The following is a 14,682-nucleotide window of genomic DNA, read 5'->3' as shown; positions in this document are numbered from 1 at the left end:
TGTAGGCCATTGAGAGTCAGGACAGGGAACAGGTACTCTGTACACAGGCATATAGAGGGGGCAGCCGGGAGCGCGTGCACGCTCTGAACTCGTGCACCCCCACCACCAAACGGGTGCGCCCGGGGCGCCTCGGGGTCAGGGGTCAGTGGTGAGGGGTGAGGGTTCAGGGGCGGGGTGGGGGCCGCCCTTTCCCAGACGGTAGAGGGGGCGGTGGTGCTGTTGCCCTTTTAAGCTGCAGTTTGACACCGGTCGGTGGAGTCAGTTACAAGGGGAGCAGCCACGCAGGCCGTTACACAGCTCTCCGCCAAGGCCTCGATGTCCCCTTGGCATTTTCCAGTCGCGCTCCGACGAGTGGGGAGGCGGCGGGGAGAGGCGGAGCCGCGAGAGCGCGGCCAGGCGGTCCCGCGGGGTGGTAGCGGCCACGACAGCGGCTCCGGACAGGCTTCCCTTCCGCGCCCCTCACGCTGGAGATAAGGGGAAGATGTCCGTGTCAGGGTTCAAGGCCAAGCTGAAGTTACTGGCCTCTGTCTTCCACAAGAACCAGAAGCCGCCGCAGCTCACGCTCCGCTCACGCACCCCTGCAATATCACGGTGGGGCGCCCAGCGGCGGACTCGCGGGGCAGGGCGCGGGGGGGAGAGGGGGCTCGGAGTCCCGAGACAAAGGGGAGCCTGCCTCGGAGAGGCCCCGGTTCCCCAGGTGGGGCTGGCCGCCTGCGACTGGCCGGGTCCCGGCCCCGGGACTACGTGAGGCTTGGGTGGGAGGAGGCAGAGGGCGCATCTTTTAGACTCCTAGCGCTGGGCTAGCTTGGGGACTGCTGGCCCTTCTCGGGCCCCCGCGCCACCGCGCCACGCCCCGACGTGGGAGCCCGCGGTGGCCGGATCCCTCTCAGGGCCCGTGGGCGCCCTCAGTCAGCGGCCTGCTCCCTGGACCGCGACCATGGGCATGGCAGGGCGGCTATGGCTGTTGTTTGAGCCCAGGCGGGGAACGGGAAAGACCTTTAAGATTTATGGTTTTTTGACCCGCGCGGTGGCTCACACCTGTAATCCCAGCACTTTGGGAGGCCGAGGCAGGCGGATCACCTGAGGTCAGGAGTTGGAGACCAGCCTGGCCAACATGGTGACACCCCTCTCTACTAAAAACGCAAAAGTTAGCGGGATCTGGTGGCGGGAGCCTGTAATCCCAGCTACTCAGGAGGCTGAGGCAAGACAATCGCTTGAACCCGTGGTCTGTCAAGAGATGGAGGCTGCAGTGAGCCGAGATCGCGCCACCGCGCTGCAGTCTGGGAACTCGCTCTTGTCTCCCAGACTGGAGCGCAGTGGCGCGATCTCGGCTCACTGCAGCCTCCATCTCTTGACAGACCATGGGTTCAAGCGATTCTCCTACTTCAGCCTCCCGAGTAGCTGGTATTACAGGCTCCTGCCACCACGCCTGGCTAACTTTTGTGTTTTTAATAGAGACGGGGTTTCACCATGTTGGCCAGGCTGGTCTCGAACTCCTGACCTCAAATGACCCACCTCTGCCTCCCAAAGTGCTGGGATTACAGGTGTGAGCCACCGCGCCTGGACCCAAGGCCCTTAAGTTTAAAGACCTCATTCTTCAGTCAGGTTTTCCTTGTTCCCGCGTGTTCAGCCAATTGTCTTTATGTTTAAGGAGAAACTAACAATGAAAAGGGACTCACTGACAAAGGAAAAGTTGGAATGCAGCCTCTGGTGCTGTTTGAGCGATCCTTCTCCCCCTGGCCTGGCTGCCTGCTGCTGTGTTCTGGAAAGGCGCATTGTACCCTGGATGCGGCAGGTTAACAGTCCTGTACAGGCGCTCTGCCCACTTTTCCTTTCAGGCTTCTGTATCAGCCCTTTTTCCCCTGTAGAATGTGCTTCTGACAGCCACGCCCTAACCCTACCCAATTTGTCTTTATGTGTCTGACCATCAAGGCTCTTCTGGGTCATATTTAGTTCATGCTGATATATCCCCTTCCTCCACTCTTTAGTCCTTACTAGTTTTGCTTTGTTCATGTTATGCTGTATTCTGTAAGCCTTTTAAAATTTTTTTTATGGCGGCAGTGGAGAATATTTTGTAATTATGCTTTGTGCTTTTTATCTTCCACTCAGTAAATGCTTGGTAAATATTTGTCTTATTGAGTATATGACCCTATTCTAGCTATATTGTGCTTGAACAAAAAATCTTAACTGCCTTGTAAATTAACTGCATTTGTCAAAAATGCAGAGATAACATCAAGAACTTGTCATGGATAGTACAAAAAGGTCTCTAAGGGCTTGATGGAAGTCTGTAAATTAACTTCATATGAAAGAGAGTGTAAGAAGTGAAAAATGTAAAGCATGCCTGGAGAGCCAGAGTGGTAAAGCCAGGGTCCCTTTCTCTAGATCCTTTGTAACAGTGTTATGTGATCTCTTCTAGAAAATCGTTCTGAAAGATAATGCCAACTTGAAACCTAGGAAACCATCTAGTGGGTTTCTGCAGCTTAGGTGGTTCAAATCCTCATCAGCACCTTTGTTTTCTCTGCCTCAGTTTGCTTACAATGATGTTCTCAGTAGCTGTAATTGCTGTCTATCTTTGAATACTTAAGCATTTTTTTTAGATCACAGAGATATTGAAGGGGTGGCCTGCCCCTCCACACCTGTGGGCATTTCTCGTTAGGTGGAACGGGAGACTTGAGAAAAGAAATGAGACACAGAGACAAAGTACAGAGAAAGAAAAAGTGGGCCCAGGGGCCCAGCGCTCAGCTTACAGAGGACCCATGCCGGCACCGGTCTCTGAGTTCCCTTAGTATTTATTGATAATTATCTTTACCATCTTAAAGATAAGGGAGTGGCAGGACAATAGGATCATTTTAGGGAGAAAATTAGCAGTAAGACATATGGATAAAGATCTCTGTGATGTGAATAAATTCAAAGGAAAATGCTGTGCCTTGATACCCATATGCAAACATCTCCATAAACCTCTTAGCAGCATTGCGCCAACAAGTCCCTCCAGCAAGTCCCACCTTGTGCTGTAAGGTGGTTTTCTCCTATCTCAGTAAACAGAGCATACAATCGGGTTTTACACCGAGATGTTCCATTGCCCAGGATTTTTAACCAGCAAGCTGCCTTCAGGCACTTGTTTAACAAAGACACATCCCGCACTGCCCAAAACCCATTAAACCTTGAGTCACCACAGCTCATGTCTCTTGCAAGGACAAGGTTGGGGGTAGGGTCACAGATTAACAGCATCTCAAATACAGAACCAAATGGAGTCACTTATGTCTACTTCTTTCTATATAGACACAGTAACAGGCTGATCTCTCTTTGTTTTCCCCACAGATACATGTGCATTTTTATTTGTCTGAGTGTTAGAATTTTTACTCTGCTTTTGTGGGCTCTGGGTTTGCTACTTGGTTGTTTAGTTGTAAAATGATTAGCTAGGAAAACTGCGTGCGTGTGTGTGTGTGTGTGTGTGTGTGTGTGTATTTTAAGTTTCTTTTGTCAGAGCAGTTAGAATTTTGTTTTATATGGTAATTTTGTCAGTTTACTTTATTCATCACCGCACGTTTATTGAACAGCAAAGTATGAAAGTAATGAGCCCCATAACCAGCCTTCAGAAGAATTACAACTGCTGTATATCCAAACTGTCTTTTCTTTTCTTTTTTTCTTTTTATTTTGAGACGGAGTCCCACTCTGTCACCCAGGCTGGAGTGCAGTGTCGCGATCTCGGTTCACTGCAACCTCCGCCACAGGTTCAAGTGATTCTCTTGCCTCAGCCTCCCAAGTAGCTGGGATTACAGGCAACTGCCACTGCACCTGGCTAATTTTTGTAGTTTTAGTAGAGGCAGGTTTCACCATCTTGGCCAGGCTGGTTTTGATCTCCTGACCTCGTGATCCACCTGCCTCAGCCTCCCAAAGTGCTGGGATTACAAGTGTGAGCCACCGTGCCCGGCTGAACTTTCAAGAAGAAGTTTGTGCATCAATTTTCAAAAAATTATGATATCAAAAGATAGCTGTCTTACATTTGGAAAGATACAAAAACGGAACATACTGGCAGGCAGTATTGCTTGGTCTCAGTGGATTTATGGAGATAAATAGATACAGAAAGTTATTTCTAAATAAGACCAAAATATCCTTTTCTTAAGCAGTGACAGGTAAAGAGATTCTCTTAGTTAACCTTGAATTGTGTTGCCCTTGACTGAGAGTTTTATGGTGGGGATGGTAGTGGTGATAAACTTGTTTGAAATTTATCCACTTATAGTAACCTTTGTGGTAGCTGTCACAGACAACTTCATCCTCACAGACCTTGAAATTACTATAAAACTAACAGAACAGAGGAGAAACAAAGGACCTGAATAATTGGATGCTTAGAAAATTGTTCTGTGTTTTCATAACAGGTGAAAAAGAACAGTGTTAGAAGCACTTAAATATTCAATGTAAGGAACACTGCCTGAGTTTATATTGCAATTTTTAAGTATCATTCACTGTTTAAAAACTGGCATATTGTAAGTCATATTTTAAAGACAAATAGAAAACTTATATTTTCAAGATGGATATAAAGCTTAACCTTATCAAAAGTACAAAATTTAAAGCCTATGATTGAAAAATGTTAATGCATAGATTTAAATATTGGTCATCACTTTAGATGTCTTTCAAAGTAGATTGTCTCTTAAATATTTAGCTGAACAAACTTTGAACATGTTGTAGAGTTTGTGCTCAAGGTGAAGTTTCCTGGGGTGATGGATAGTTTATAATATGGATAACAAAAACTTCTTATTTTAAGAAATTTGGAAAATTTTTAGGCAGAACTAGAAAATATTACTGATAATTCTACCACTCAGAATGTACCACTATCAGAATTTTGTATCTTTCCAGTCCTCTGCTCATCTCTTTTCTCCTACGTTTGTATGTGTTTCCTCTCCCTTACAAAATCAGATTTGTTTTTGTAATCTGCTTTCTCACTCAACAATATTGTAGATCCGTGTCAGAAGTTACTCCTCTACAGTGCCTTCAGTTACTGTGTGCTTTGTGTTGGATGACTGTACCATCAAGTCAGTCATGTTTCTTGGTACTGAATATATAGCTGTGTGTGTGTGTGTGTGTGTGTTTGTGTGTGTATATGTGTGTTTTTCTGTCTTAACTAATGTTTTAGACATCAATAGGTAGAGCTAAATCCTTAAAACCTTCCAAGTGGTGGCTTTCAGTTCTCATTACTGAATTGCTTTCTAGAGATGGAACAAATTATATTGTATGGAAACTCTTTTTCTGAGATGAAGCCTTGCTCTTGTCATCCAGGCTGGAGTGCAATGGCGTGAACTTGGCTCACTGCAACCTCCATCTCCCAGGCTCGAGCAATTCTCCTGCTTCAGCCTCCCAAGTAGCTGGGATTACAGGCACCTGCCACCATTCCTGGCTAATTTTTGTATTTTTAGTAGAGACCAGATTTCACCATGTTGTCCAGGCAGGTCTCGAACTCCTGACCTCAGGTGATCTGCCCGCCTCGGCCTCCCGAAGTGCTGGGATTACAGGCATGAGCCACCATACCTGGACTTTTTTTCTTCTTGGTACCAGCTTTTATTTATCAGATTGGTAAAAATGTTAGAAAGTGTGCAATGAAATGGGCATTCTCACAGTCATGGCAGAAAGTATAATTATCTTTGACTTTCTAGAAAGTAGTTTGGCTTTCTAGAAACTTGCCTGAACTCTCCCTGTTTAGGCAGGATGAATTCTGACTACCCCAAGGTGGCCAGCCTTGTCCCTGTGATTCCAGATCTCCCAGAAAGAGAGGTCTAGTCTCAGGGAAAACCCAGATTTGCTTGGCTTAGCTCACCTGACAGCTAATCACTGGAGATGGGGTGGGCTGGTAGAGTCCTTTGGTCAGGTTTTGTGTTGAGACAGAGGTGGGAAGATGGGATGGAGGTAGCAAAACTGGCCTCAATGGAACTATGTAAGTTAATATAGAATGGCAAAGGGATGATTCTTCCAAGGAAGAAATTCTAGGGAAGCAAGGAAAGTGGAAGGGAAGGCAGCAGTTCTCAAAGTTTTGGGGTCAGGATTCCTTTATACTCTTAAAAATATATTGAGGGCCCAAGGAGCTTTGGTGTTATGTAGGGTATATCAATTGGTATTTATCACTAGAAATTAAATCAGGAATATTTATTCTTTAAAAGCTCACCATATATTAAAAATGCTTTTATGAAAAAAATTTCTAAGCCCACAGCAGTGTATTTTTTGAAAATTTCTTTGATGTTTGGTATGTCATTTGTGTCTGCATCAATTTGTTGTGTGATATTTGCTTGAAAAAATGTGAACAAAGGCCAATCTCATACAGCTAGCCATTTTAGATCATTGTGGATATTTCTTTTTTTTTCGAGATGGGGTCTTGCCCTGTCGCCCAGCCTGGAATGCAGTGGTGTGATCACGGCTCACTGCAGCCTCAGTCTCCGGGGACTCAGGTGATCCTCCCACCTCAGCCTCCAGAGTAGTTGGGACTACAGGTGTGTACCACTACACCTGGCTAATTTTTTGTAGAGACCGGGTTTTGCCATGTTGTCTTGGCTTCTTTTTTGATACTCTATCAAAACCTGTTTTTTTCTTGAACTTTGGATCTTTTTTTACCCTGGCATGATATTATAACATCATGCACTGGTCATTTTGAAAATAATGGTTCACTGAGATCTTGTATATGTTGATACATTTGATTATACAGTATCAAAATACATTCATCAATATCACCATCAACCTCAGAATACTTTTGGAAAGCGATGGTGGATATAAGTTTTCTAAAATTCTAATTTTTTGGGCAAAACCTTGAATTTTATTATTACCAGTTTTATTTTTGAATTTTATTATGGCCTGTCTGTTGTTTTTCTTGAAATGACAGAATCTCATTTTTTGAGAAAATGTCTCCCAAAACCCAAGTTGAAATAACATTTTTTGTCAGTCATCCTTTGAAGTAAAAATGATATTCCATTAAAGTGGTTAATTCACTTCATGACTTAGTCACATGAGGGTTTTTTCTCAGGCAGTCTGTAGGAATGCTCATGTATACTTCCCGTTTCCTCACTTGAAATATTAAAAAGATATATTCAAGGATTAAGATGTAAAATTTTCACTGCTTCATCATAGACATTCTTTTTATTTTTGAGATAGGGCCTTGTTCTGTCACCCAGGCTGAAGTACAGTAGCATGATCACAGCTCACTGTAGCCTCAACCTTCTAGGCTCAATCAATCCTCCTGCCTCAGCTTTCCAATCAGCTTGGACTACAGGCATACAACCACCATGTCCAGCTAATTTTTGTATTTTTTGTAGAGATGGGGTTTCGCCATGTTGGCCAGGCTGGTCTCAAACTCTTGACCTCAGGTGATATGACCGCCTTGGCCTTCCAAACTGCTGGAATTATAGGTGTGAGCCACCATGCCCAGCCCACCCTTCCTTTTTAAACCTTTCCCGTGCATAGGGAAGAATACCATGTCTACTAGTAGTTTGGTGTTACTGCCTTTGTTTGTGCTAAAGTACCAGCATTTTTACCTACCATTGTATTTACACACTTACAGCAAATGTCACCATGTTAGTATTCCTGTCAAAATAGTTTGGACCTGAGGGTTTGAGGGCCGCACTTTGGGAACCATTGAAATAGGTACTTAAATGTACTATGTATCATATCTTTTCATCTACAAGGTTTTTAAAAACTTGATTTCAGTTAATTTTTTTTGTAATTTTAAAAATACGGTTTTGAGAGGTTTCAGTCCAGAGCAACAACACATATTTTATTTTGCTTATGTTGAAGTTTACTAGACAAATACTAACCTAATAGAAGCAGGTCCTAAATCTAGTTGCAGTTTCTTTAGCCAAAAAAAAAAAAAAACCAAACTGAAAACGTAAAAATGGTCCATATGGTGTATTCTCAATGTATGCTGAAGAATTTGAAGAAGAAAATGCAATACTCAGTAACTGGTGTTCTTTAAGAATAGGATTAATTCTGAAGAGTTTCTTTTAGCCTGTAAAGAGATTTGGGACACTGTAAGAGAGGAATGAAAAGAATGAGAATAGTAAAATAAACCATTATTGAAGAGATACACTGTTAATGATGTCCTCCTTCAATACAACTTGTTTTTCTTTTTCTTTTTCTTTTTCTTTTTTTTTCTTTCTTTCTTTTTTTTTTTTTTTAGACAGAGCCTTGCTGTGTCACCAGGCTGGAGTACAGTGGCATGATCTTAGCTAACTGCAACCTCCGCCTCCCAGGTACAGGTGATACCCCTACCTCAGCCTCCTAAGTAGATGGGACTACAAGCACCCTCCACCATGCCTGGCTAACTGTTTTTATTTTATTAGAGACAGGGTTTCATCATGTTGGCCAGGATGGTCTCAATTTCCTGACCCCATGATCCACCCACCTCGGCCTCCCAAAGAGCCAGCATTACAGGCATGAGCCACCATGCCCAGCCAGCTTTAAAAAAATTTAAAAGAACCTTTGGTAAATATTTGGTTTCTGTGGCTTCAGCTGTATTTCAGATTACAGTTTTCAAAGCAGTGTTTCCTAAAGTTGTTTGTGTGAAATTGTTTTCCATGACTTGATCCTGGTTCTTCTGAAGCTAATATATAATAATGGATCCTCCTCAATTTGTAATAGAAAACAGTACAAAGTCACAGAGTAAAATGTTAGTGGGTGAAAGCACATAATACTTAGTCCATTCACTTTTTAAAAAATCACATGTAAATGTGTTCTGAAAATATATGTATGGTAATGGCTTTTCTTGGTATTACTTGGTTTGTATGATAGAATAAAATGTTAGAATTTTATGGTGTTTGAATTAGTTGTCTATTGCTCTGTAACAAATTTAGCAGCTTAAAACAACAGACATTATCTCACAGTTTCTGTGGGTCAGGATTCTGTGCAGTTTACCTTGGGTTCACTGGCTTGGCCTCTTACTAGGCAGTGAAGGTGTTGGTGGCGGCAGTGATCATCATGAGGCAGGATAGGGAGAGAATCCGTCTCCAAGCTCACTCGTGTAGATGTTGGCAGGATTCATCTCAGGCTGTTGGAGTGGGCCTCCGTTTCTAGATGGCCATTGATTGGAGGCCTTTTACAATACCTTGCCATGTGGGCCTCTCCATAGGGCACCTCATCACATGGCAACTGGCTTCCATCAGAGGGAGCAATGGAAAGAGCAGGAGAAGGGTGACCAAAGCAGGCATCGTAGTCTCCTTGTAGCCTAATCTCAGAAGTGATGTTATTACTTTTGCTGTATTCTCTTTGTTAGAAGTGAGTCACTAGGTCCAGGAATGGGAATTTTACAAGGGTGTGAATGGCAGGAGGTGAGGGTGATCAGGGCCATTTAGAGGCTGCCTGCCAGTGTTGAAGAAACTTGTTGACTTCTATGAGCTGTAGCAGCAGACAGTGCTATGTAAAGAATGACTGTCTCAGAAGTCCAGCTCCTCACGTGGGTTTACGTGTGTTGCCTTTTTCCCACATACGTTTTGTTTACATCCATGGTCATCTTGCCATTTAATGGTGTGGTTTAATTGCATATTTGGGTTAGTCTGTATGTAAATGTTTAACATAGGTGTCTCTGTGTTAAACAGGAATCCTATTCATCTTCTTCACTGATATGGTTTGTGGACTCTGATGAGCCAAATCTGATGTCAGTTCTGGAACGTCTAGAAGATACTAAGAACAACAATTTGGTGAGGAAAGAAGCCAAGCTATTTTCTCTTTTCCTCATGAACATGATATTTAGAAATTAAATGTTAAGTGATAATATTATATAAAAGCATGATTAGTAACTATAATCTTAGAGGAATTAAAGTCTGGGTATTTTAAGTCCTCCAAATCTTATGTGCTACCTGGTAAATAAGGTAGTATTTATTATTTCCCACATGTATAACCTTAGTTTAGATTAGGAATTTGGGAATTCTTTTACCTTGAATTCTAACCATTAAGCTAAGCAAGCATTTTGAGTAGAGACCACTAGCCAAGGTGGGAAGTAGAAAAAAGACCAAGGTAGAAGTGAAGGAAGAGATGGGGAAAATGACACCAGAACTAGTGGGAAGGAATTGTCTTTTCTTTCACAGGTCTGTAAGTCTGCAGTAAAAGTCAAAAGTATCCAAATAGAAAGTTTTATTTTTGTTTTTAGTATATAAAGAAGTATAACTTTCTATGTTGCAAAAATTTTACAAACTTTTTTTATTATAAAACTCGTAAGTAACCATTGTTGAGAAAATTAGTAAAATACAGAAAAGAAAAAAGAAAACAAATTAAAGTATCCCATAATTTCTCTACCTAATATAGCCACTGTTGACATGATGGCTATTTTCCACCAATATATATATATTTTTTTGCTAGTAAAATACATAACCCTTGTACATATGTTTAAATAGTTGAGATCATAATCTCTATAGTTTTATATTCTTTTAAAAAGCATTTATTGTATTTTCCCATGATGTCATAGTCTTTATAGAAAAATAACAATCATTGTTTTCAGTTGACATAATTGTTTACCTAAAAATATCCAAAGGAACCAACTGAGAAAAACAATTTTTAAGATTACTGGTTAAAAGCTCTGTTATAGAAATATCAATAGCCTTCCCCAATATTAACCATAATCACATAGAATATATAGTGGTAGGCCGGGCACGGTGGCTCATGCCTGTAATCCCAGCACTTTGGGAGGCTGAGGTGGGCAGATCACGAGGTCAGGAGATTGAGACCATCCTGGCTAACATGGTGAAACCCCGTCTCTACAGAAAAAAAAAAAAAAAACAAAAAATTAGCTGTGCATGCTGGCGGGTGCCTGTAGTCCCAGCTACTTGGGAGGCTGAGGCAGGAGAATGGCATGAACCTGGGAGGTGGAACTTACAGTGAACTGATATCGCACCACTGCACTCTAGCCTGGGCAACAGAGTGAGACTCCGTCTCAAAAAAAAAATATATATATATATAGTGATAAAGTATTTTTTCAAGTATTGTAAGCAAAAATTAAATACCTAGGAATAAACTTAGATGTGCAGGACTTTTATAAAGGACATGACAACATTTTGCTGAGTGGAATGAAAGATTTGCATTCTATGTTCCTGGATGAGCAGATTTCATATTATAATTATCACCATGTCTTCATAGTAATTTATAAATATAATTTCTGCTGGGCACAGTGGCTCACACCACTAATCCCAAAAGTTTGGGAAGCTGAGGTGGGTAGACGACAATTAGCTGGGTGTCCATGGCACACACTTATAGTTCCAACTGCTCAGGAGGCTGAGGTGGGAGGATCACTTGAACCTGGGAGGCAGAGGTTGCAGTGAGCTGAGATCATGCCTCTGAACTCCAGCCTAGGTGACAGAGTGAGACCCTGTCTCAAAAAAAAAAAAAAATATATATATATATATGTATATATACATTTTATATTTTATATATATTTATATATATAAATTTTGTGTGTGTGTGTGTATATATATATACACACATATGCAAATTTCAGTACAAGTCCCAGCAGATTTATTTTTGGAACTTGACAAAATGACTCTAAAGTTTGTTTAGAAGAGTAAATAATTAAAAATAATAAAGAGTAGACTTGTTCAACCAGCTATTAAATAAAATATTGTGGACTAGCCCTGGGCCAGAAAGATAAGGGCAATGAAAGTTTAGAATCAGAGTCCTGCAAATGAGAATTTAGTGTAAGGAAAAGGTGATATTTTAACTAAATAGGGAAAAAATAGATTATTCTGGCCTGGCACTGTGGCTCACGCCTGTAATCCCAGCACTTAGGGAGGCCGAGGCGGGCGGATCACCTGAGGTCAGGAGTTCGAGACCAGCCTGGCCAACATGGTGAAACCTCGTCTCTACTAAAAATACAAAAATTAGCTGGGTGTGGTGGGGGGTGCCTGTAATCCCAGCTACTTGGGAAGCTGAGACAGGAGAATTGCTTGAACCCAGGAGGCGGAGGTTGCAGTGAGCCGAGATCATGCCATTGGGCTCCAGCTTGGGCAACAAAGAGTGAAACTGCGTCTCAAAAAAAAAAAAAAAAAAAAAAAAAGTAGATTTAGGAGAACTGACCCTTTGAGGAATATTGCGTCTTAACTCTAATTTTTGTCAAAATAAGTTATAGTTGGTTTAAACGCATCTATTCTTAAAAATAAGAACAGAAGAACATCAGTTTTAAGATATTTTAAGAGTTAAGGCTGAGGCTGGGCAAAGTGGTTCACACCTGTAATCCCAGCACTTTGTGAGGCCGAGGTGGGAGGATTGCTTGAGCCCAGGCATTTGAGATCAGCTTGGGCAACATAGTAAGTCTCTCTTTCTCTCTCTGTCTCTGTCTCTCTCTCTCTCTCTCTGTATATACATATACAAATACAAAAAAAAAAAAAAAGAGTTAAGGTTTGTGTGGAGAGCCATGAAGATAAGAGGTAAAAATTAAAGACTTGATGGACACATGTTTACATCTCCAGCAAGGGGGTTGATGGGAAAGAATGATAGACATAGCTCCATTACTGCTACCTCCTTTTAGGAAGTTGCTTCTGAACATCTAAAGATAACAGTTTTATAATAGCAGAAATGAGTTATTTTTCAGTGTCTAAAACATTACATAACATACATACATACATACATACATAAACATGTTCATAAAGTTAAATGAAGTAGGATATACAATTGGGCCTAGTGTTTAAAAAAGTAAATATATTTACGTGAAGGAGAAAACAACTCACCTCCTACTCTTACAGCCTCTGCCAGTTTATCATAGCCTAGTTTCTTGAGAGAATAAGCTACATGTCTTCACCATTTTTTCACTGAGCTTATTATAATCTGGATTCTGCCTTCATCGTTGCGCTAAAATTTATCTCCTAGTTGCCAAATCCAGTGGCTCCCCTCTTAGTCCCCAAATTGACCCCTCTGCAGTATTTTGATACTGTTGATTGTTCCCTTGTTGAAACATTCCTCCATTCTTGATGTCCACCAGTAGTTGGTTAAATAAAAATTATAGTGTAGTTTTATAATAGAATATTCTGTTGTAGACCAAAAAAACGCAGGCAGTCTTTCCATAAGAGCATGTGCAAACTTCTAAGATATATTAAATTAAAAAGTAAGGCATAAAATATTGTGTAATCTGACCCCTTTAGTATACAGTTTAAAAAAATCTATGTCTGTGCTTGGATAGGCTCTTTCAAAGTTGGAATCTTGAATCTTGTCATCTTTTTGTTAACTTTCTCCTTTCCATTTTATTTGTTCATTTTGAAGTGTCCATTAACTGGATTTTAGTCCTCTTGTCTTGAGTCTTGTATCTCACGTTATTTCTAATTTTTTTTTTTACATTTTAAGTTCTGGAATATTTTTCTTATCTTTGAACTTTCAGGAAATTTTCTTTGCACAGCCATAACTTTAAGTTTTGTTTTGGTTATTAATCGTTGCTTAACCAATTTTCCCAACACTTAGTGGCATAAAACTGCACATTTGTCTATCTGTCAGTACCAGGTGGGTTAACTGGGGATAGCTGGACAGTTTTTCTGCTGGTCTCATTTGGCATCTCTCACTGTGCAGTTAGATGGTGTCAGCAACTGGTCATCTGGATGCTCAGCTGCAGTGGAGTGTCTGAGATGGCTTCTTCACCCACAGGTCTGCTGTCTTGGTGTTTCTTCATGTGGCCTTCCTCTCTGCATAGCATCTCATCCTTTCGGGCCTCTTCATGTGGCTTGTCTTTCTCCAAGAGGATAGCCAATTGTTATTTTTGGCTTCCAGAAGCACAGAAGCGGAGCTGCCAGGTGTTCTTAAGGCTTAGACCTGGAGCAGGTCCAGTGTCATTTCCACCAAATTCTCTAGGTTAAAGTGAGTCTTGGGGCCAACCCAGATTCACTGTGGGATGGGCCTGTTCAAGGACATGGTGACAGGAGGTGTGGCTCACTGGGGATCAACTCCCAAGATGAACCCTGAGTTCTAAGAACTTTTTCTTCTCTGATTATTCCTTATTCATATTCTATTTTGTTTTATTCATCTAATACATTCAAAGTGTCTTTATGAAATGATTTTGATACTCTTTTGTCTTCTCCCTTGCATCTCCTTGTTCTTTAATAAATTTTTTTCTTAGTTTATTTCGGTCTTATTTTTCTTTTTAAAGCCTTTCTTTAAATATGTATTCTGTGTTGCTTATCATTTGCAGTCTTTTTTTTTTGAGACGGAGTTTCATTCTTGTTGCCCAGGATGGAGTGCAATGGCGTGATCTTGGCTCACCGCAACTTTTGCCTCCTGGGTTCAAGCAATTCTCCTGCCTTAGCCTCCCAAGTAGCTGGGATTACAGGCATGTGCCACTATGCCTGGCTAATTTTTGTATTTTTAGTAGAGAAGGGGTTTCTCCATGTTGGTTAGGCTCGTCTCAAACTCCCAACCTCAAGTGATCCATCCACCTTGGCCTCCCAAAGTGTTGGGATTATAGGTGTGAGCTACCGCGCCCGGCCTGTGTTCTTTTTTGAGATTCATTTTTTTGTTCATTCATATTTGGGAGAGGTACTAAAAGACTGGGAGGCTGGGTGTGGTGGCTCACACCTACAATCTCAGTGCTTTGGGAGACTGAGGTGGGAGGATCACTTGAGCCCAGGAGCTCACGACCAGTTTGGGCAACATAGTGAGACCCCATATTAAAAAAAAAAAAAAAAAAAAAAGCCAGGTGTGGTGACACCCACCTGTAGTCCCAGCTACTTGGGAGGCTGCGCCAGG

General features: G+C 41.7%; 1 protein-coding gene across 1 annotated transcript; it reads left to right on the top strand.

Moving 5' to 3' along the window:
- Nucleotides 1–1,611: 1,611 nt before the first annotated feature.
- LOC112629074 (putative ubiquitin-conjugating enzyme E2Q2-like protein) lies at nt 1,612–9,818 on the top strand. Its single transcript, XM_025392554.1, has 2 exons — nt 1,612–1,795; nt 9,567–9,818. Exons 1-2 carry the CDS (start codon nt 1,643–1,645, stop codon nt 9,726–9,728), a joined length of 315 nt encoding a protein of 104 aa, XP_025248339.1. The 5' UTR covers nt 1,612–1,642; the 3' UTR covers nt 9,729–9,818.
- Nucleotides 9,819–14,682: the final 4,864 nt, after the last annotated feature.

Source organism: Theropithecus gelada, chromosome 7b, assembly GCF_003255815.1.
Source record: "Theropithecus gelada isolate Dixy chromosome 7b, Tgel_1.0, whole genome shotgun sequence".
Lineage (NCBI taxonomy): Eukaryota > Metazoa > Chordata > Mammalia > Primates > Cercopithecidae > Theropithecus > Theropithecus gelada.
Note: the sequence above shows the minus strand (reverse complement) of the source record. Positions and strands in the feature narration are given on the sequence as shown.

Bases quoted from the DNA above. Each gene is read 5' to 3' on its own strand.
- LOC112629074 (XM_025392554.1), top strand. From the start codon at position 1,643: ATGTTTAAGGAGAAACTAACAATGAAAAGGGACTCACTGACAAAGGAA. The intron at 1,796-9,566 runs GTTAACAGTCCT...TGTGTTAAACAG, and splicing joins TTGTACCCTGGATGCGGCAG to GAATCCTATTCATCTTCTTC.